This window comes from Silene latifolia, chromosome 11 (genome assembly GCF_048544455.1).
Source record: "Silene latifolia isolate original U9 population chromosome 11, ASM4854445v1, whole genome shotgun sequence".
NCBI lineage: Eukaryota > Viridiplantae > Streptophyta > Magnoliopsida > Caryophyllales > Caryophyllaceae > Silene > Silene latifolia.
The window spans coordinates 22282474-22302560 of NC_133536.1; the positions used below are offsets into that span (position 1 = coordinate 22282474).

The 20087-nt window shown below is 38.9% G+C and overlaps 1 protein-coding gene and 1 long non-coding RNA gene across 2 annotated transcripts; one reads left to right on the top strand and one right to left on the bottom strand.

Annotated features, from left to right (window-relative positions):
- Positions 1-2062: 2062 nt before the first annotated feature.
- Positions 2063-2668, top strand: LOC141613177 (tropinone reductase-like). The gene is made up of 3 exons (XM_074431918.1): positions 2063-2100; positions 2205-2412; positions 2510-2668. The coding sequence occupies exons 1-3, from the start codon at positions 2063-2065 to the stop codon at positions 2666-2668; spliced, it is 405 nt and encodes a 134-aa protein (XP_074288019.1).
- A 5627-nt stretch (positions 2669-8295) lies between these two features.
- LOC141613179 (uncharacterized) lies at positions 8296-9654 on the bottom strand. Its single transcript, XR_012529227.1, has 2 exons — positions 9561-9654; positions 8296-8772 (listed from the first exon to the last, which is right to left on the bottom strand). It is a non-coding gene; the product is annotated as an uncharacterized LOC141613179 (long non-coding RNA).
- Between the last annotated feature and the right edge of the window lie 10433 nt (positions 9655-20087).

Here is a 20087-nt window from a genome sequence, read left to right on the forward strand (position 1 = left end):
ACCCGTTGTTATAACTTTCCCCCCAAAATTGTGTCACACTTTCCACAACGGGTTTTTATACATAAAACCGTGGTTAATAGTTTTAACAACGGTTTCCTTAAGTAAACCAACCGTTGTTAAAACCTTCTACAACGGACGCTTTAACAACGTCCGCTTTTTTATATAACAACGGTTTTTGACCGTTGTTATAGCCTGTATCTGTAGTAGTGTAACTAAAAGTTCAAAAAATCTCCATTATCATGTCATGAATCATATGCATAACAGATGTTTTTAATAGTAGTTGGTGCTTATTAAAAGTGATATGTGATGTTTCTCATATAGAATGGTGATACAACATTATTAAGTCCGAATAAAGGTCAAAGTACGGTCGTTTGATAGTGATAAAGTTGAGAGTTAAACGAGGTTATGATGAAGAAATAAGTAAGAAGTTTAACGGTACAATGTCGAATTAAAAAAAAAAAGAGGGGTACGACGGGGATCCTCTGTCCCATTTGGTGTCCCAATTTATGTGTCACTCCAATCACCTTCTAACACATCAACAAGTGATGTGTCAAAAGGTGAGTGGAGTCGCACATACAATGGGATACAAAAGTGGGACAGAGGATCCTTATTGGAATATTGGGGTACAACATAGAAAATCGAAAAAATCAGAAGTACACCGTATTCTTTGCAAAAAACCTGCAATAACTATGTTCTGATTTTACTAACTTCTAAATGGAAATTCATAAATACACTTGGTGATATGGGAAGTAAAAGCACGAAGATGCACACTTGAACCTGTGACCTTTTGCTCTAACGTAAGACTCTCTAGTCTCTACCACTACACCATAGCATTGAAATATTTCTACGCAAAACAATATTTATTTCAGATTTATGGTGCAGATGAACCCCTATACCCCCTAAAATCGCCCGTCTTTGTTAATGACTCATATTCGGAGATTTTTCAAGTAATGAACATCGCTAATTTTAATTAATTCATTGAAATTTGGGGTAACGACTAATGAATACTACCCGTAGCTATCTACTAGTTTGGTCCTGTGGCTTCTAAGAAACTAACACAAATTCTCATTATAGACGGGGGATATCCGTCTATAGTTATAGACGATTAGACGGATCAAATATCCACCCACTTTAAGCATAAGACAAGCAACAAATTGCATGATGGGGCCTAAAACTGTGACCATTTGAGATTCGTTTTTTTTAAGGAAATCAAGAGAATTTAGGACCGAAAAAAAAAGAGAAAGTAGCAAATTGTCCCCAAACATTTGGGTGTGTATGTGCATTTTGCCCCCAAAACGTTTTCGTATGTGCAATTTAAGGGGAAAGTAGCAAATTGCCCCCAAACGTCTTAAAATATGCAAATTAGCTCTGAACATTTTTGAAAGACAAGATGCAAATTAACCCAATTTTAAAAGTCCGACAATTTTTACATCTGCTACCACCCTTGCACCCAGACCCAGTGGCGGAGCCAGAATTTTAAGGCAGCGGGGCAGAAATTTTCACAAGGGCGAAAGGGAAATATTATAAGGGGGCCTCGAAAAAATTCGAAAATTTTAACTAAAAATTTCAAAATTTCAAACTTCAGCGGGGACGACCGCCCCTGCTAGCCCCCCCTCGCTCCACCACTGCTTGCACCACCGTCAAAGACAATCCTCCACCTTATTTTAAAACGTTTTAAGAATAATTTGCTACTTTTCCCCCAAAAAAAGACACAATACCTGAAAGATGACGATATGAGTGACTCTAGAACGAAAGACAGAGTAGCCATGACTTCTTTGTTAATGGAAGTATGGAACCATTAAACTACTAAACCACTTGTGTAATTTTATAGTGTATTTGTATACCGTACACTACAATAATAAACGCAAGTATTACGCTCCTATATAAGGTAGACAATTCCATGCAAATCAATATAACAAACATCATCAAAACAATTACTTGAGAAGCAAATCAATACACATATATAGTTCATCAAAAGCAAAATACTTTAAAGATTATATATCATGGTTCATGGATTCAAAGGTTGCAAGGATTAACAATCGATGGTCACTCGAGAATATATATGACTGCTCTTGTTACTGGTGGCACCAAGGGCATTGGGTATAATTCGTAACTTTCCATTATTATTAGTGTTATATAATTTAATAACGGTTTTATATAAGATAAACTAGTACTAATATGTGTATGACACTTGATATGTATAGATATGCTATTGTGGAGGAGCTAGTTGGGCTAGGAGCCAGGGTGCATACATGTGCTCGTAATGAAGCAGAGCTTGAGGCTTGTTTAGCACATTGGAAGTCTAAAGGTTGGCCTGTAACTGGCTCTGTGTGTGATGTCTCTTCAAGGGCTCAACGAGAAAAGTTAATGGAAACTGTTAGCTCTATTTTTGATGGAAAACTGAACATACTCGTAAGTACACAATTCTCGTTGACTTTTTTTCCCTTTTAAATTTAACCTTCGAATATGATGGACAAAATGTTAAAATGACTTATAAATTTGAATTCAGGTGAACAATGCTTGTGGTGCGGCTGGAGTACAGCCTACCGCAACTGCTACTAAAGAGTATTTTGATGAAATAATGACATTAAACTTTGAGTCAGTTTATCATCTGTCACAACTCTCATATCCACTCTTGAAGAACTCAAAGGCGGGCACAATAATATGAAGTTTTTGCTTAAATGGGGTTGAAACCCAAACTATTTAACAAAATAGGGCGGGTTTCAAACTATTTACCAAAAATGGGTCCACGTCATCATTTCTTAATTTTTCTTTTTTTTTTTTCTGAAAATTAGAACTAGTCGCTGTCCCGGACAGCGACATGTTGCTCATATTCAGGTTCTTGACAAGCTACCTTCGCCGTCTCTGTTCTCCCTACTCCGACCACCAAATGATGAGATACGACTACCATTATCTTCTTCTCACTTCCCTTATTGTATTCACATTGTTGGTTGAGTTATTAGATCCATGGTTTGCGCAAAAAACGACCCGCAATATCGCCGTTCACTAACAATTTCGCTTTCGCAACAATCCACAAATATGAGAACTATGCAGAAAATTGGCCTCCTATAGAAAATGTTCAACCACAGATCATTTCAGCCAAATTATCTAAGCATTGCTTGTATCATTTACTTCATTGCTCAACTTTTGACGAAAGTTTCCGAAGAAATGAATCCCTCATCAATCCCGCATCATAGACATTGATGGTACTACTCCTACCAATGAAGACGTTCGAAACACATTATTGTTACCCGCAAATTCATTCTCCATTGAGCCACAAACTCTAACTGACATGATAATGGAGAAAACCTTGAATCATTGACTTGTCATGGTGGTGGTAACTTGATTCACCAAAAGCGGACAAATGTCATTGCTTTGGGAAATTGCTCACCAAACTAATCAGCTCCGATTAATGTCATTGCTCAAAATATCTAGATTGATTTTCTTCATTATATGGTAAATCATTAGTGAGCATAAAACATTCAGGCATTTCGGTTTTGGTTTCGCAGCTATCCTTTTACATGAGTTATTAATTTAATACGTATAATTGGTTTCGCAGCGGATTTGTTATTGAACGGCGATATTGCGGGTCATTGTTTGCGCAAACCATGGAGGTAATAACTTAAGAAACGATGTGAATACAATAAGGGAAGTGAGAAGAAGAGAATGGTAAGTCGTATTTCCTCATTTGGTAGTCGGAGTAAGGAGAACGGAGGCGGTGAAGGTAGCTTGTTAAGAACCCGAATATGAGAGCAACATGTCGCTGTCCTGGACAGCGACTAGTTTTAATTTTCAGAAAAAAAAGAAAAATTAAGAAATGATGACGTGGACCCATTTTTGGTAAATAGTTTGAAACCCGCCCTATTTTGTTAAATAGTTTGGATTTCAACCCCATTTAAGCAAAAACTTCTATATCATTCTAGTGTTTTATTTTATTAGAAATATAGATAAGAGCGGTTTGTTGATGATTTGTCATACGTCTCTACAATTGATACGCCGTTATTCGCCGACGATCTATGGTGTCGATAAAAGGTAAATTTTGACCATCAATGAATAAACGAAGGATCTCCTTAAAAACTACATGAAGAGAGCGATACAAGGACGAGCCGAATAGTCATATAATGTTTTGAGATCCCTAGTTTTAAGAGAGGAATTTGTCCTTTGACTTCTATTAGATTTGTTGTTTTCAATTATACCTATCTCTTATATGTGCCGTTTGACGATTTTATTAATGGATTGATCTTTTCCTTAAAAAAAAACACAAGAAATTGGATAGTTTAGGGACTCTATCACAGTTAGTAATGCAAGAATGAAGCTACAATTATATCATACGGAGTACATCCAACGTAAAAGAGCAACTGGAAGTGAACAAACATCAAACACAAGAAAAAGAACTCATGCGTTTACTATCGATGGCTGCACGGTAATAAGAAGCCAACTTAGACAATATAGGTACTTTTGAACCCCGAGGTATGTGGCATTGTGCCTTCCCAGTCCACAGCTGATCACACCAACATTACAAAAAGTATTTGTCAACAAAGAAACTCAATGTCCCTCATATCAACCATTTAACCCGAATAATACAGCCTCTTCCTAGTCGCTGCCTCGAATACTCACCCATTTGTACAGTCAAGCCTCAGATAGGTAAATATAGGCAAAACGTACCTTAACCCATTGTTCGGGTCAAAAAATTAATTACCAAAAAACTGAAATTGTGTTCAGCAAAAAAGATGACGAGGCAATTGTGAGATGAAATCACTTGGTGTGAGAGAGGGGTCGACAAACACGAAAAGTATCAGGGCATTCCGACCATTATTAGACATTGGATGAGTTGGGAGACTCAATGTTCCTCCAAAACTCAAAACACTTGGTCTGCAAAATACTCCATGTACTAATACGCTAACTGTCTCTAGCAACTTAGTTCATCGTCATATATTGATATATGCAACATGTTCTGGATGTGGCTTCTAAAGTGAAAATAGTGTTCATGCTATATTTTAGTTCCCATCTGTTGGAGTTGTTTGTTGGAACAGTGGCTTCGAGCGCCTGGTAAAAAATGCGCCAAAAGCTACATGTACGGAACTTATTCGGATTGCTGAATAGCCAGGCGGATAATCTCCCTCGTATCTCTATCTCCATTCAGGCACGCCATGATATAATCACATATATCTTCTCCAATTATTCGGATTCATCTGCTTTAACGCATTTAACATGACGACAACTACTAATAAGAGAAAACAAGTGATTAATGTCATTTAGTATCAATCCCAAATAACAGCAGCATCAACAGTCATAGACTATCCTAATAGTGTAAATCTCTCTAGATTTTCTCCTCCTTCTCTCTAAACAACAAAAAACCCTAAATTATAATCCCTTGATCCGCCGCCTCCTCTACCTACCCATTACCTCCTCTTTCTCTCCCTACCATTTCGCCGGAGATGGGCCTATCCCTTGGCCTATCTCCGGCGATTAGTCACTTCGCCTTTCTTTGTCTCGCCTAGTTGTTCTGATCTCATTCCTTTTCCTTTTGGTTCTTCTGGCGAGGCTCCGCTCATCTCGATTGATCGTTTGGCTAAGACGGCTGCTTGCCTCCTTGATCCACAAGTCGTCGCTTTCCTCCGTCTCTCCGTCCTGTCTGCGTCGGATTTGCATGCAGCCCTGGCCAGGGTGTGTTCCCCTTCCCCTCGCCCCTTCCCCCACCCCTGGTAAGGTTCTTTGTCCCTGTTCTATGTCGATGGGTATAACCCATCTTGTTTGTCTTGTGGTGTTGTTTTATGATTTTGGGTCTGGCCGATTAGGTGTCCCCCCCCCCCCTCGCCCCTTCCCCCACCTATCGGCTTCATCCGTGCGTCTGTCGGGTCTGGTTTCTATGTTGGGACATTGTTGGTCTTGTTGCATGTATGATCCGGGCCTCAGGGGACTTCTTTTGGGATTAGGGTTGGCTTTGGTTCGTTTTGGTGTGTCAGCCGGGCCTTTTCGGTTGTCTTGGTGTGGCTGATGTGGTCGTCGTTGTGTTCGTCCAGGAATGATTTCTTGAATGGTGGGTCTTTTCAGTTTCAGAAGTGACGTGGTAGGTTCGAGTTGGGGATTGGTAGTGGGGTTGGTTGGTTTGGATGCGGTGGTCTCCACTTCAATCTTATTATGCTTTTTAATCCTTGTTTATTTTGTTTTACAGTTTTCCAAATAATCTTAACCTCCTACTGGCTAAGGGTGTCCTGTCCCTTATGCATTGGGGTGGTTGTTCGTCACTTAATTACCTCCTTTTGGCTAAGGGTGTCCGGTCCTTTAATCTTTGGGGTGATTGGTTGTCGGCTTATTAAGGGGTTAATAATGACGACTGTAATATTGCATCGGGTCAGTGTTGAGCATAATTCTCTGCGGTCTGTAGAGATGGTTTTGGTTAGGGGGAATTTTAAGTGGTTTCCTCCTTTAGTTCCCAACTATTTACTCGCTATTCTTGACTTTGGGGTCCTGGCCAGCGGGGTTTGTGTGACAAAGTGTAGGAGTTTATTCTCCTCTGGAGACAGATTTTTGTGGTTTGTTTTCCGCCTTTTCTTTCTACGTCCTTGGGGCGTAAGTGCACTTTGTTTTCTCTCGTTGGGTCAAGGGGCTCGTTGGTGTCCAGATAAGGTGTATCACAGCCAAGGAGATGAATCTCCGAGACGCTTTCTTGTGTCTTGTAGTAGGTATTTCTCTGAAGCTGTCTTTATTAAGATGAGTAAAAATGAGTTTGTGGAGACTCGTTGGATTTCCGAGGAAGATTTTCACAGCCAAGGAGATGAATCTCCGAGACCCTCTTTTGGGTTTTGTTGCAGGTATTTCTCTGAAGCTACATCAATCAAGACAAACAAAGATGGGTGTCTTCCTTTGGCTAGCGTTGATCATCCATTAGAGATTGGGGTGATTACCGTCGTACGCCATCAACACGACGTTTACCGATGCAATTGTTACTATGCTTTAGTTTATGTTATTACTAGTTCTATGGTGTTTTATGTTGTAGTTTATAGGTATGGTTTGGTGAACCGTACCACTATAATGTAAAACTCTTTCTGTACCGTTGCCAAAAAAAAAAAAAAAAAAAAAAAAAAGTATCAATCCCAAATGATTCCTTCTGGATGTCCTTCCTGCTGCCACTCAACTCATTCACCAAAATCAGCGAGACCGTCTCAAGGTGCACCTTTTCCATTGCCAGTCGCAAGGCAACTTCCATACCCAGCAGTGCAGCTCCACTGACATTGTCCTCACTTCACGCTTATAGCTTACAACCACAACCGAACCATTGGTGTCCCTCCCCACCATTCCTAACCCCATCGTCCCATCTTCAAACATGGCAGCATCCGTGTTAATTTTAATCACGCGTTCCCCCCTGGAGGACTCCACCTACTGCTCAACTCAGCCCGTGGTATTACAGGTGGCACATACACCTTTTTCTGCATAAGAAATATACTCGGAAGTACCTGGAGTCTGGAGAAACCAATAAGAGTATGAGTTGGAGAGGGGGGCCTGCTCAAATAAACGAGCGTTCTGAATGTCCAATAGCCAACATCGACACATCGTCATCAAAAACCTCCCCATTGCTTCCTCATTCAGCCTATTTAGCATCAAGTAAAGAACATCCCGACACGAATTTGTTGGAGCCTCATATATGACCGGCTGAAATCCCTCATTCCGCCAAATATCCTATACCTCGTTACACAAAAATAGAGCATGGACGATGCACTCCACCACGTTCCCGCACTTGGAGCGCATAGGACAACCAGTGCTCAGCAAAATAATAAGTAAAATCCACTAGATTCGGCAACTTTGGACAAAATCATTCAAAAATAGTTATCAAATTAATACTCTGTAACTAACGATGCAACAATCGCCAAACAACTCTTTCACAATTCAATTCAACTTTTTTAACGACACACAGTCACATATACACACATAAAAGTAACGGAAAATTACAGAAAATAACAGGAAAATAGATTCATCCTTTCTCATAAGTAGGAGCATACTCCAATTGTATACATCATAACAGAAAGTAACCTTCTACGAACTGGAAACTTAAACGACGGCATGCCAATTCGGAAAGTTGTAAACCAAAGGCGAAATTGCAAAAAAAAAAAAAACAGCAGAGGGAATTGGAAGATGGCAGGGAATTGCTGTAACCTGAAAATTTAGCTGCCTTTTTTCTGAAATTCCTGATTCAGCATGTAACATGTATGCACTGATACATTGAATTACCAGATCTCATCCCTCCCCTTCCTAATAGGGCAAATTTCAGAGTGCATTGAATTACCAAAACAAGAGTTTCATATCTGTCATGCAAGTTAATATAATAGTTTGAAAGTAGGATGTTCATAGATAATGATTCTTATTACATAATGCTTCAGTTGATAAACAGAAGGAGATAAGAAAGAAAGTCGAGAAATTACTACTAAATGCATACTGCTAATAAATCATTATGATCACCATCTTCCTAGAATCCTAATCCTTATTAATTTTTATCAGTTCCACCCGCTCCCTAAGTACTGAAATTTCGTCAGATTTTGGCAATTTGATGCCGGCATTTCCTGATATGGTGTTAGTACTAGCATTCTTATCTTCATCCGCAGCAGCATCAGCATACTCATTCTCCGTATAATAAATTTCTTTCTCTTCTTCGCTAATTTCTTGGGCCAGAACTTTCCCACAAGGGATACAGCAGATATAGCCGAACTTCGTGGTACGAACTTCCCGCATAATGCAACAGCTACTGCACCACCGCTTACCCATTCCAACTATCACCTAATTATTCAGCCAAAACAATTAGGCACCAATTACCATTTCAATTGAGCTACTAATAAATAATTAAGACGGTTTATTTTCGCAATACGTTTTTTATGTCTGCCCAGGACAACCAGACCACCACCAGTCCACCATCCAAGCAGCCAGACTAAACAACACACGCAGTAACCCTAAATAACCATTCCAAATACCACCTAATTATTCAGCCAAACAATTAGGCACCAATTACCATTTCAATTGAGCTAATAAATTAATTAAGACGGTTTATTTACGCAATACGCTTTTTACGTCTACCTAGACCATCAGACCACCAATATCCAAGCCGCCAGACTAACAACACACACAGTAACCCTATATAACCACAAACCTAAATATAACAACAAATTTGCTTAAAAAAAACATAACTTCAATCAATAATTTTCATAATTATTGAATTAAATACTTAAATCTATATTCAGATTATCATAATCTATAGAATTAAGCTGAGTACTACCCGGGTAAAAAGCCTAATGCGAAAATAAATTACGTAAATTAATTACTCCCTCCGTCCCGGTCAATTGTTGTTCTTTCGTTTTGGCACAAAGACCAATGAAAGAGGAAAAGACCAATAACTAAATGACAAGTGGAACAAATTAAATGAGAATGATCAAATTACTCATCAAATTCATTCTTAAAATAGAAAGGACAACAAATAACTGAGACACCCTAAAATGGAAAAGGACAACAAATGACCGGCACAGAGAGAGTAATTAATTAATTAAGTAATTGAAGTTTACCAAGAAACTTACTGATGAACAGGGATGGAGTACAGAAAAAAAAATATAATCTTTGTGATTGCGATATGAATGATGTTTTTTTTGTCGTAGGAAATTGGTATATATACTAGCAGCAAGGCAGCAATCCTCCCTTGCGTCACGATCGACGGGTCAAGTCATAGCCATAGGTAAATAAGACAAAACAAATTATTATTCCTTAGGATTTTACTATTGTCTTATCTACCCTACATGTGTACTAGACCAATTTGGATATACTAGTGATATACTAGTACCACTTCCAATTCCAATAGGTTTTTCTCTACATCTTTCCTATTTGTGATCAAATAATATCTCGTTTTAGGTTAAGACTGGTCAAATATATTAAATAAAAAGAAAGTTAATATCTAGATATAACTAACAAGATGTTTGTTTTATCTATATAAGTTGGTTATTATTTGACCCGTCTTATGTTTAAGACAAATAATTTGGTCTTAAATGAGAATCTATGATCACCGAAATATCAACTTAACAAATATTAATTAATGTGATGAAATATGACGGGATTCATGAGATATTCTAATTAATTACGGGCATAATGAGTTATTAATTAAAATCTTATGAGAATATCTTTTGAACCATACTCATAAAATATTAGAGTGTGGTAATAGACACGCGGTAGTTAAATCGAAAAATAAATAAAACTACGTAAGAGTTAACCATAGTGTCCATCACAAGCAAAACGCTTTATTTTTGCACAAATTCTCATTAAACACAGACACTATCCGTCTATCATAGAAAATCCAAATTTTACCATCCACCACCCTAGTTGCCTAGCTAATGGAAAACTTGATTTCCGAAACTAATATCTAAAATATATATAAATATTCTCAAATTACGAAACTGACTTAAACCCATTTTCGATAAACACTTCCTATTGAGCTCCATCCCCACAATTTCTTAGTTAAGAAGCTTTATTTTGAATAAATAAATTCAACCTATTACTTCATTTATTACACCTAAATAGAATGAAACACCGAATGTTGCCTCCTCTAATTTGATTAGTACGAGTTGGCCCCTTGTCATTGTGAATGTTCCATCGCAAAAATGGGCCCGCATTTTATCCTTTTTTATGCGAAAATAATTTGATTGTCTATATCTCTTATTCTCCTAGTTAGGAGTTTTGAAAATAGTATATTATTCTTTCAAACCAAATATATTGTAAAGACCGTAAATTTGATATGAAATTTGTAGATTACAAAAAACCGTAGCTAGAAGTTATGGTCTCGCATAAAGTGGTTTCGGTGAAGGAAAAAAAAAACTTTAACCGACTATAATTCAAATCGAAAATCTCGCAAAACATCAGTTTGAAAGCCAAAAACAAAGAAGGTACTCCGAGTCTCCAACGCAACATCTGAAGCGATCCTAGATAAGAGCTGACTACCGAGTAACATCCGAGCCAGTGGCCGTAAATCTAGATTGCTTACAAGACACTGGAATTAAGGTGACATTCAAGTATATCACACGAGCCTAGTCCTTATTATTAGTGTCATCCGCTTCAAGTGTTTTGACAGGCCTCCCCAAGTACTGAAATTTCGTCGGATTTTGGCTTTTAATGCTGGCATTTCGTGATGTGGTGTTGGTGCTACACTACTACCAGAGTTATCTTCATCAGTATCAGCATATTTCTTCCTTGCGGAACATTTCATTGGCCAGAACTTTACCACAAGGGGTGAAACATATAAAGCTCAACTTCCTGATAGCAACCTCCTGCATTCGGCAACAGCTACTTCTTGTAAATAAATTATGAGGGTTTATTTTCGCAGTACTCCCTCAACCCACACACACACACTACTCCCTCAAACCACAAACCTAAATATGACGAAAAAATTTGCTAAATAAACGTAACTTTGATCAATAATTTCCCAATAATTAAATTAAATACTTGAATTATATTCAAATTATCATCGTCTATAATTGGAGTAATTTGATCAAGCTAAGAGGTTGTTGGGTGAGTAATTGAGGAAACCTTTTTCTTTCAATAAGACAAAAACTGAAACTATCCCATGCTCCAAGTGAATAGCAGAAATCTATCACGTCCTAAAATGTATCATCGTCAAGAATATTAAAGACATTATGATGACTGACTTATGAGTTAAGAGGTTCTCAAACTTAACTCAGGTATACATGTGTGTGTCAATACAGGAGTTCACTAGCCACCTTAAACAAATTAAAACCACCTAATAGCGTACCTAACTTCTTGAACTTTAAGATATACATGTGTGTGTCAATACAGGAGTTCACTTCGGTTGCATATCGACAGGACATTTTTTCTGCTTTAACACGCCAATTCGACACTTCATTTCAAGTAAACATGAGTGTTTAAAAATAACGGTGTTGGACATGAACCAGTGTCTAACATTTGCAGACAGGCCTGAGAAACATGTACTATGTATATATTCCACTTGCATTTCTCAGGTTATGATCCATGGCTCTTAAATATATTCACAGTTAAATTCACAAACAAAACATAAGATGCGCAGGAAAACCAGATTGAAGAAAAGAGGGAACTTGAGCTTGTAAAACACTAAATTCAAGCATTTTAATGCTTAGAATTAACATCAGAGATTCAGAGGTAAGATGATTCCTTTCATTCCATGTAACACACCAAATAGCCAAAAGAATCGTCTAGCAAATATTTTTGAAATACAACCCTTACAGAACTGGAAAAAGCAAAGTGGGAAGGGACAGAAGATAAAGAGAAAGACCATGTAAGATATTGAAAGGTTATAATTTTATTGAATCAATTTTCAAGAATACAAAGACAACCTTATATACTAATACAATGTATTGGAAAGCAAGAAATCTATTTACAGTTTCCTAAAACGAGATATGGAAAGATGCATACAATATTAACAATTATAGTTAAGGAAAGACGAGAACTAAATATTTACGTAATATGTCTAACACGGTCCCGCAAGATGGACGACCCGAAGGCGAGACCAATCTTGGAAATCAGAAATGTGAACCGCGGAGAAGGAAGAGCCTTAGTTAGAACATCTGCAAGCTGATCGTCACCAGAGATATGTTGAACACGAAGGAGCCCTTGTTGAACACGTTCGCGGACAAAGTGGAAAGCAAGAGCGAGGTGTTTCATACGAGAATGAAAAACCGGGTTCGCAGAATAATGAGTGACACTTAAATTGTCACAGTAAATGACAGGAGGGGAGTTTAGAGGAACACGAAGCTCCTGATCAAGTAAGGACTGAAGCCAAATCAGTTCGGCGGTGGTGGTTGCGACAGTTCGAAACTCAGCTTCGGTTGAAGAACAGGCAAGAGCACGTTGTTTCTTGGAGCCCCAAGAGAGAGCATTACGCCCTAAATAGGTAATAAAACAGGTAGTAGATACATAAGTATCACGATCACCCCCAAAATCCGCATCACTATAGGCATGAAGACAAGCGGGGGATAAACGATATAGTTGCAAACCAACCAGGCCCGTCTAAGCCATGGTGCTCTATGTGCACTGGCACTGGGCCTCAAAATTTAGGGGCCCAAATCCTTACATTATCCATGTGATTGTTAAAAAAAAAAAATTGAAACAAGGACGCCACATACTCAATCATGGCTGACTAATCCAATTTCTAATCCTCAACTTCCTTCCCTAAATAATTAATCTCCTTCCCAAAAAAATTAGATTTGCTCCATCATTTCCCATAAACTTAGCCGAACTCAATTTTTAATAAATCTTTCCGTTTGAGTTTCGATTGCCTATAAAATCGCAGTTTCACACTTGATTTTCAAAGAGATCAAATAGGTAATATTTTTCTTAATTTTAATGAATTTCATACTCCATATTTTATGTATTCATGATTATAAACATTACACAACACAACTATTTTTGTTTTTAATTTGAACTATCGTGTGATGTAAAAGATTTTAATTTGAGTTTTAATAAAGACTCCATAGTATATGTATATAATTAAATTGGTTACTTATTCTGTTTTGGGTGATAATGTCGATTTATTGCGAATCGTGTCGTTATTATTGACTTATTATTTATTTGTTTTATGAATTTTCAATATTGTTCTAAAATTTAATGCATTTGCAGCTATTTGAGGAAGGACAAAGAGTCAGAGATTGGGGGACTTTATTATATCGGTTTTTATATCACATACGATTGCGACGCAAGTTTAGAATTTGGCCTCATTTTTTTTCTTGCACTGGGCCTCCACTTTTCTTGAGACGGCCCTGAAACCAACGTGAGCAGTGCCATTGAGGTACCTAAGTAATCGTTTCAAGGCTCCCCAATGGAGCAGACTTGGAGATTGCATAAATTGAGCCAACTTGTTAACGGAATACGCAACATCAGGACGAGTCAATGACAAGTATTGCAAGCTACCAACTAAAGCTCGATAGTCTGACGGGTTAGACAAAGGTGAACTCCCATCGTGGTGTAAGGGAGGGTGTAATGCGAGAGGCGTGAGAGCAGGTTTAGCCTCGAGCATATTGTATTTGTCTAATAAATCGTGAATATATTTGGACTGTGTGAATAAAAGACCGTGAGAATTCGGGGTCACTTCGACACCTAAAAAATAAGACAAGGTGCCTAAATGTTTGAGAAAGAAACTTGTGGCCAAAGCAGCGATAAAGGACGAGACAGAACTCGGGTCAGGACCTGTGAGGCTGTGACGATGATATCGTCAACATAAACTAACAAATAAATTGTTGTGGAGTTAGAAGTGTACAAAAATAACGAGGGGTCAGCAATGGATGCCTTGAACCCGGTGGACAATAAGTATTGTTTAAGGGTGGTGTACTAGGCACGAGGCGCCTGTTTGAGTCCGTAAATCGCTTTGGTGAGGCGACAGACATGTGTGGGACGAGTGGGATCAACAAATCCGGGTGGTTGTTCCATATAAACGGTGTCAGTCAAGGCACCTTGGAGGAACGCATTATTTATATCAAGTTGTCGTAACGACCAAGACTTAGTGAGAGCCAGAGACAATAACGTACGTACCGTAGTGGGTTTAACCACGGGGCTGAAAGTGTCAGAGTAATAAATCCCGGGACGCTGAAGAAACCCCTTTGCAACGAGACGAGCTTTATATTTGTCAATGTTATTATCAGGTTTATACTTAACACGGTAAATCCATTTGCATCCGATTAGGTTGTAGGATGAATCAGGTGGGACTAAGGTCCAGGTTTTGTTAGCTTGAAGAGCGGTATATTCGGCATTCATCGCCTCACGCCAAAGAGGATCAATGAGAGCCTGCTTGGTCGTGTTTGGTAGGCGAGAAGGTGGAAGGAGAGTAGCTAGCTTAGCATACTTCGGATTGGGTTTTCGAATGTTCTGAGAAAGGCGGGTTCCATGAGGGTGGGACTGTGGAGGTGGAGGTGGTGGGGATGGTGAAACAGCAGTGGGTGTAGAGGGTGGTGGGGTGTGAACAGGGGAGGCAGGGGAGGTGTCAACAGGGGTAGTTTGCTGCGGAGAAGAGGCAGGGGTTGTGGGTGGGATATCGTTAGAACTGGTGGAGGTCTTCGGCTGGTTTAAGGAGGCAGTAGAGGTGGTGTTGGTTGCGGGTAAGGTTTCATAGAACCAGGTGATGGCAGTAGGCAGCGGAGAGGTGGTCGTGGGTGAGACAAGGTCAGGATATGGGAAGGAGGTTTCAACAAACTTGACATGGCGACTGACATATATTTTCCTACTAGTGGGTTCGAAACAGTAGTAAGGACTCTGAGTGGGTGAGTAACCAACAAAAATACACGGTTGGGAGTGGGGTTCGAGTTTGTGTTTGGTATATGGGCGAAGCCAAGGATAGCACAAGCATCCAAAGCATCGGAGTTTAGAGTAATTTGGTAGCTGTCCAAAGAGTTTAAGAAAGGGAGAGGCTTTGTTAAGGGTGCGAGTGGGTAGGCGATTTATTAAATAAACCGTAGTGGAGAAGGCATGAGGCCAATATTCAACAGGTAGTCGGGCATGAGAAAGCAAGGTGAGCCCGGTTTCAACAATATGTCGGTGACGGCGTTCGACATACCCATTAAGTTCAGGGTGTGGGGTGGAGTTGTTAAGTGGCCAATACCACATTCATTAAGAGTGTGAGCAAGTTTAATGTATTCTCCACCATTATCAGAAAATAATTGTAAAATAGGTCGGTTAAAGAATTTTTCGACAAGTTTTTGAAACCGAATGAAAACAGTGGTAGCATCGGATTTTCGTTTCAAAGGATAAAGCCATACGTATTTTGTAAAGTGATCAACGAAAATTATGTAATACTTGTAGTGATCATAAGAGAGAACTGGAGAGGACCACACATCAGTGAAAACTAAATCAAGAGGTGTTTTGGATATAATAGAAGAAGAATGAAATTCCAATTTGTGACTCCTATGAATGTTGCAAGAATTACACGGATGACTAGTTTTATTCGAAAAACGTAAATAATTAGTACTTAAATATTGTAAGACTTGAGCAGCTGGGTGTCCAAGCCGGTGATACCACGAAATCTCGTTTGAGAGGTGAGTGATATGCGCGTGAGGTTGTAGAGGATGCCATTCATAGACGCCACCATTAGCCTTTCCGCGTAGAAGAATCCGATGAGTGTGAAGTGTCTTAATAACAAAAGAAGAAGCAGTGAATTCAAAGTAAGCGTTGTTGTCAGTGCAAAATTGACACACGGAAATTATGTTATGTGAAATTAAAGGTACACATAAAACGTTTTGAAACTTAAGAGAGGAAGTAGAAGATAGATGGAGATGGAACGAACCAACATGGGTAATGGGTAGGGCAGAACCGTCACCGATTACAAGTTCATCGCTTCCGTCATAGGGTGAGTGAAGAGTAAGGTTGTCCAAGTCATGGGTGATATGATTAGTGGCGCCACTGTCGAGCAGCCACGGTCGTGGGACAGGGGTTTCAGGAGGGTTAGTAGTGGCAGTGTGGGCTTGTGGTGTGGGACGGGTTTGGCGATTGGGGAAGGCAGAGGAGGGTGGAATCACAACATCAGGGTAGTCGCGCTTAAATTTGAAGCAGCTAGAGATGACATGTCCGGTGGCTCGGCAATACTGGCACTTGCCCTTAAAAGGGGCAGGGGAAGGCTGATCAGATGAGGTTTGGTTGGTGGCTACAGCAGGAGAGGGACGTGGTGTATAGGTGCGAGTGGTGGTACGATAGGCAGCGTTGGCAGTAGCGGGAAAGGGTGCAGGGGTGGTGTGGGTTTTGGTGGTTAGTTCAAAATTAATGAGATTTTCATGTAAGGAGACGAAAGAGATGGGATCGTTGCGGGCATTAACGACATCAATGAGGGGTTTGTAAATTTCATAGTCCAGTCCGTGAATGATTTTAGCAGTAATATCTTCAGGGTCCATGGGTTTTCCAAGTGAGGGGAGTTTGTCAGTGCACGCCTTAATAGCATGCATATACTCAGTGACAGATTCATTGGCGTCTTTGGAGATGGACTCAAAACGATCTTTGACTTGATGTATATGCGCACGAGAGGGTTTGGCATAGGTTTGAGCAAGAGTGGTCCATAGAGCATGGGAAGTGGGTGCACGCATAACAAGAACATGAATGTTTGAGGAAAGGGTACCAACGAGGGCACCTTTGAGTAATTGGTCTTGACGCTTCCAGGTTTGATAGGCCGGGTTACGGGCAGTTTTTGTTTTGTCGGCATCTGTGAGTGCTAGTATGGTGTCCGAGGGACAAGGGTGGGTGCCATCAAGATATTTGAGGAGATCGTAACCGAAGAGGAACGAGGTGACTTGATCCTCCCATTGCATATAGGTTAGGGGAGTAAGTTTGTCAACCATGGAAAGATTGACAAGGTAGAGTGGGACACTCGGTTCATGTGTGTTAGGGATGGTACTGGCAGAGCTCGTCATGGCAAGAGATTGCTTCGTTGTCTCGAAACAGATTAGCCGTGAGAAGGTAGGGTTTTGAGACAGAAAAGAGGTTAGGATCGTATCAAGGCTGATAGCATGTAAGATATTGAAATGTTATAATTTTATTGAATCAATTTTCAAGAATACAAAGACAACCTTATATACTAATACAATGTATTGGAAAGCAAGAAATCTATTTACAGTTTCCTAAAACGAGATATGGAAAGATGCATACAATATTAACAATTATAGTTAAGGAAAGACGAGAACTAAATATTTACGTAATATGTTTAACAGACCAAAGGGTAAGTGTTAGGACATATTTGTTGATGATGACATGCCCAATTTAATCGTGTTTCTAAGTGTACCATTTCAGGAATAATGCACCCTCCTCAGAATTAATCAATGTCAAAGTTAAGAATGGTTGATAATTTGTTACCCAAGATTTAGAGTCAATTGTGTCATCTAATGTACAAGTTAGGGAGTAGAGTATTTAAAAGCAATAACAACAGTCAAGAGTACTACTGTTACCCTTACAAGTAACAATAGCCTGGACTGTCACCATGGTCCGTAACACTTGAAATTCAATTTCCTTTCGAAAATCCTTTTTGTCTTTTTTAAATGGCTTGGATTTAAATAATGACTTTCAGATTTCTTTTTAAGAGTTGGGTTTCTAGAAAAGAGGTTTAGCTAATTATCAATTCAAATTGTTTCCTCTTTGTGCCAATTTGTCTCCTTGGTCTTTTATAAAACAAAGTTTGCTTTTTGCCATTTTTGTGAAAGCTTGTCATCTTGTGACTTGTTTTCCACTCTTTGTTTTCTGAAAAATCAAAGGCTTCTTTTGGATAATTACAAACCTTATTTTCTTCTTTTGCCTCTCAATAAAAGTACCTTCTTTTGTGCAAGTTTAGGGAAGTGTTGGTCCTCATCACATGTGAAGACCTTTGACTAACAAACCCTAGCTTGCCTCCTCTTGTGTGCCTCCTCTATAAAAGGAACTCTTCTCTTCACTTTCAAAGCAAGACTTTTCAGAGAAATCAAAAGTATTTTTGCAAAATCAGTTTATAAGAACTCAAAATTTTCTTTGCAAAAAATCTTCTAAATCTTCAATTGAATCAGTCGAAATCATTGTTACTTCACAATGTTGTATCCTCTATCTAGAAATAGTTTGAACCAATAAGTTGTCCTTCTCAATTCTTTTTAAGAATCAGTCTAAGAAAACATGGTTTGTGAACATTCTAGTTAGAGTGTAGAGTTTGCAAAATTGTTTTCAAGTTTTCAAATCGTTTTTATATTTTGTAAAGCTTTCAAAGTATTCAAGTGTTACAATCATGGCTACTGACCTACTGTTACTTTAACATACTAAACTCTCTCTCACTTATGAACCATTGATCTTGTAAAGTTGTCCATCTCAATTCTTGTTAAGAATAAGCTAGTGGAAACTTGATCCTTTTAAAGTTCTAAGTTTGTGTGTAGAGTTTAGGACGGAGTAGTCTTTAACTCTTTGGCAACCGGAGTAGGTTGCGAGTTACCTTGTTCTAGGACGGAGTAGTTCTTGAACTTGTGTCACAACCGGAGTAGGTTGTTGGTCTTTTTATTGTACGGGTTTTTTAGTAATCGGTGTAGATCACTAAAATTAATCAATAAAAAGTAGATTGGACGTAGGCACTTGAGTTCTTGCCGTACCAATTCAAAAATCTCTTGTTTGATCTTACTTGTTTTATTCCGCTGCTTTTAATTAGTTTACATTGCTATTCGCTTAACTCTTGAGTAACAGTTCCACATACTGTCACATTCGGTCTGCAGTCTGTACTCCATAAACTGAGACGAATAACAACAGTTAGAACCATTGTTACCTTCAGACTTTAGCGAACTTAATTATATTTCTATACTCGTTTAATCCCTCAATATTATTCGACGTATTCTCTTATCTCTCATATCATCAAACAACTTACTTTAATTCAATAAAGTTGAAGTTAAATTTTTTAAATAGTACCTAATTCACCCTCTCCCCCTCTTAGGTACTTGAATCCATAAACTCAAAAATTGGTATCAGAGCCTCGTGCTCTTGATCGAGGCTGATCGCCTTAGAGTTTGATTCGTGGGTAATGGATTCCGAGAAACACTCCAAGATCCCGGTCTTTACCGGTTCGAATTTTGGATGGTGGAAACTCAAAATGGAATATTACATCAAAAGTATCGATTATCAATGTTGGAACATAATCCAAAATGGACCTCTTGTTATTGAGGAAACCGATATGCTAACCGGTTTCACCAAAACTAAACAGGAAAGAAATTACAATGAAAATGACTTCAAACTTGCCGAGAAGAACTCCAAAGCAATGTCGATTCTTCAACGTTGTGTTGGTGAGGGGGAAGTTAGTCGAATATCTGGATGTCCTACGGCAAAATCTATTTGGGACTCTCTTGTACTTGCTTATGAGGGGACTTCCCAAGTTAGAAAATACCGTATTGACCTTATCATGCAACAATATGAGATGTTTAGAATGTCAAAGGACGAGTCCATAAATAGCTTTTCTTCACGTTTTTCTTGTATTATTAATGAGCTAAAAAGTCTAGGAAGGGATTTCGAGTCCGAGGACATCATTCGGAAAATCCTTCGTAGTCTAACCTCTAAGTGGCAACCCAAAGTTACCGCTATAGAGGAAGCCAAAGATTTGTCAA